The sequence below is a fragment of the Onychostruthus taczanowskii genome, unplaced genomic scaffold (assembly GCF_017590055.1).
Source record: "Onychostruthus taczanowskii isolate IOZ18803 unplaced genomic scaffold, ASM1759005v1 scaffold361, whole genome shotgun sequence".
Taxonomy (NCBI): Eukaryota; Metazoa; Chordata; class Aves; order Passeriformes; family Passeridae; genus Onychostruthus; species Onychostruthus taczanowskii.
The window spans coordinates 18051-21446 of record NW_024501027.1 but is presented as its reverse complement, the minus strand read 5'-3'; the positions used below and the strand labels follow the sequence as shown (position 1 = coordinate 21446).

Below are 3396 nucleotides of genomic sequence, written 5' to 3'. Positions count from 1 at the left end.
GCCCATCCCGAGCCCATCCCGGGATCCATCCCGAGCCCATCCCGAGCCCATCCCAGGATCCCTCCCGAGCCCATCCCGGGCCCATCCCGGGATCCCTCCCGAGCCCATCCCGGGATCCCTCCCGAGCCCATCCCGAGCCCATCCCGAGCCCATCCCGGGCCCATCCCGAGCCCATCCCGAGCCCATCCCGAAGCCCATCCCGAGCCCATCCCGAGCCCATCCCGGGATCCCTCCCGAGCCCATCCCGGGATCCTTCCCGAGCCCATCCCGGGATCCCTCCCGAGCCCATCCCGGGATCCTTCCCGAGCCCATCCCGGGATCCCTCCCGAGCCCATCCCGAGCCCATCCCGAGCCCATCCCGGGCCCATCCCGAGCTCCCGAGCCCATCCCGAGCCCATCCCGAGCCCATCCCGGGATCCCTCCCGAGCCCATCCCGGGATCCCTCCCGAGCCCATCCCGGGATCCCTCCCGAGCCCATCCCGGGATCCCTCCCGAGCCCATCCCGGGGCCCATCCTGAGCCCATCCCGGGATCCCTCCCGAGCCCATCCCAAGCCCATCCCGGGATCCCTCCCGAGCCCATCCCGGGATCCTTCCCGAGCCCATCCCGGGATCCCTCCCGAGCCCATCCCGCTTTTTCCCGGTTTTCCCAAGGCCGCGGGGATTCCCCCCTGGAGCAGGAATTCCACTCGGCCGTGGGGGGAGGGGCGGCCCGGAGCCCCATCCCGAGCCCATCCCGCTTTTTCCCGGTTTTCCCAAGGCCGCGGGGATTCCCCCCTGGAGCAGGAATTCCACTCGGCCGTGGGGGGAGGGGCGGCCCGGAGCCCCCCCAGCCCCCGCTCGTCCCCACGCTCCCCTGGTGAGTAGAACAGGACCCCCAAAATGTCCCCAAAATATCCCCAGAATATTCCCTGAATATTCCCAGAATATCCCCCAAATCTTCCCAAACCATCCCCCAAAACATCCTCGGAACATCCCCTAAATATTCCCAAATTTTCCCAAAATACCCCCAAAATAGCCCCAGAATATCCCCTAAATATTCCCAAAGTATCCCCCAATTATACCTAGAATATTCCCAAAATATTCCAAAAATATCTCCTAAATAGTCCCAGAATATTCCCAAAATATCCCCAAAATATTCCCAAAGTATCCCCCAAATATACCCAGAATATTCCCTAAATATTCCCAAAATATCTCCAGGATATCCCCCAAATATCCCCTAAATATTTCCAGAATATTCCCAAAATATCCCCAAAATATTCCTATTCCCAAAGTATCCCCCAATTATACCTAGAATATTCCCCAAATATTTCCAAAATATTCCAAAAATATCCCCTAAGTAGTCCCAAAATATCCCCAAAATATTCCCAAAGTATCCCCCAAATATACCCAGAATATTCCCTAAATATTCCCAAAATATCTCCAGGATATCCCCCAAATATCCCCTAAATATTTCCAGAATATTCCCAAAGTATCCCCCAAATATTCCCAGAATATTCCCAGAATTCCAGGCAGGAATTGCAGCTCCCTCTCCTCGGGGTTTTGTTTGCCAAGGGAAAAGGAGGAAAGGAGAAATCTGGGATTGGGATCAATCCCAAAATTTGGGTGGGATCAATCCCAAAATTTGGGGTTGGGGTGGGATCAATCCCAAATTCTGGGGTTGGGATCCATCCCAAAATCTGGGTGGGATCAATCCCAAAATTTGGGGTTGGGATCAATCCCAGACTGGGATTGGTGTGGGATAAATCCCAAATTTTGGGGATTCCATCCCAAATTCTGGGTGGGATCAATCCCAAATTTTGGGATTTCAATCCCAGACTGGGATTGGTGTGGGATAAATCCCAGATTTTGGGATTTCAATCCCAAATTCTGGGTGGGATCAATCCCAAATTCTGGGATTTCAATCCCAGACTGGGATTGGTGTGGGATCAATCCCAAATTTTGGGATTTCAATCCCAAATTCTGGGCTTGGGAATGGCATCAATCCGAATTCTGGCATTCTGGGAGCAGAATCCCCTGGAATTCCCTGGGAATTTGCTCCCATCCCTCCTTTCCCCCCCCCCATTTTTCCTGGACAACCCCTGGAATCTCTGGAATCTCCACATTCCAAAGGGTGAGGCCCCGGGAATCCTCTGGAATGTTGAAAACTCCTGGAATTCCCCCCAATCCCTCCTTTTTAAAAATCCCATTTTTGTCCCAAAAAACCCCCTGGGAGCTCTGGAATTTCGGCATTCCAAAGGTGACACCTCTGGGATTCCCATGGAACGTGGGAAAACCCCTGGAGTTCTCTGGGAATTCTCTGGGAATTCTCTCCCACCTCTCTTTATTTCCCTTTTTTTTCTGTCCTGGAGGAGCCCCCGGAGCTCTGGAATGTGGAACAATCCCTCTGGAATGTGACCCCTCCCGAATTCCCGGGAATTCCGAGATTCCTGGGGGGGGGAATGAGGGGAGAGGGGGGGGAAAAATTCCCAAAAAAATGTGGGAATGATGCTGGGAGGGGCAGGGAGCTGCTCCTGCTGGAATTACCCTGGAATTGTCCTGGAATTGTCCAGGAAGGGCTGGAATTGTCCCTGGAATTTCCCTGGAATTTCCTGGAATTGTCCCTGGAATTTCCCTGGAATTTCCCAGGGGCAGCAGGGGAGGGGGAGGATCCCAGACAGAATTCCAGGGAAAAGCTGTGGGGGAGGAGTCACAGCCCTGGCTCCCAAATCCTCTCCCCGATTCCCAAATTCCTCCCCAAAATCCCTTCCCTGATTCCCTTTCCCAAATCCCTCTCCCCACCCCATTTTTCCCATTTTGCCTCTCCTGACCCCATTTTTTTCTGGGAATTCCATCCCATTTTTCCCTCTCCCCATGCCATTTCCTGTTCCCCCTCTCCTGACCCCTTTTTTTTGGGAATTCCACCCCATTCCCCCTCTCCTGACCTCGTTTCTCTGGGAATTCCACCCCATTTTTCCTCTCCTGACCCCATTTTTTGGGAATTCCATCCCATTTTTCCCATTCCCCATCCCATTTCCCCCCATGTTTCCCTCTCCTGACCCCATTTCTCCAGGAATTCCATCCCATTTTCCCCTCTCCCATCCAATTTTTCCCCATTTTTCCCTCTCCCCACCCCATTCCCCCCCTCCCAACCCTGGTTTTTTTGGGAATTCCACCCCATTTTCCCCCATTTCCCCCCTCCCAACCACGTTTTTTTGGGAATTCCACCCCATTCCCTCTTTCCCAACCCCATTTCTCCAGGAATCCCACCCCATTCCCCCGTCCTGAGCCCTTTTTTTTGGGAATCCCACCCCATTTTCCCCCCATCCCCCCTCTCCTAATCCCGTTTTTTGAGAATTCCACCCCATTCCCCCCTCTTGGCCCCATTTCTCCAGGAATCCCACCCCATTTTCCCCCTC

The 3396-nt window shown here is 54.1% G+C and overlaps 1 protein-coding gene across 5 annotated transcripts in view; it reads left to right on the top strand.

Annotated features, from left to right (window-relative positions):
• The window catches only part of IKZF4 (IKAROS family zinc finger 4), a 30133-nt gene that overhangs the window by 8907 nt on the left and 17830 nt on the right, over positions 1-3396 (top strand). For 4 of the 5 annotated variants that reach the window (XM_041411628.1, XM_041411627.1, XM_041411631.1 and 1 more), the window contains one exon: positions 759-857. The exons of the other annotated variant lie outside the window; for it this stretch is intronic. In XM_041411628.1, the coding sequence (XP_041267562.1) occupies positions 759-857 (99 nt within the window). The remainder of the gene's footprint in view (positions 1-758; positions 858-3396) is intronic. 5 annotated transcript variants of the gene reach the window in all.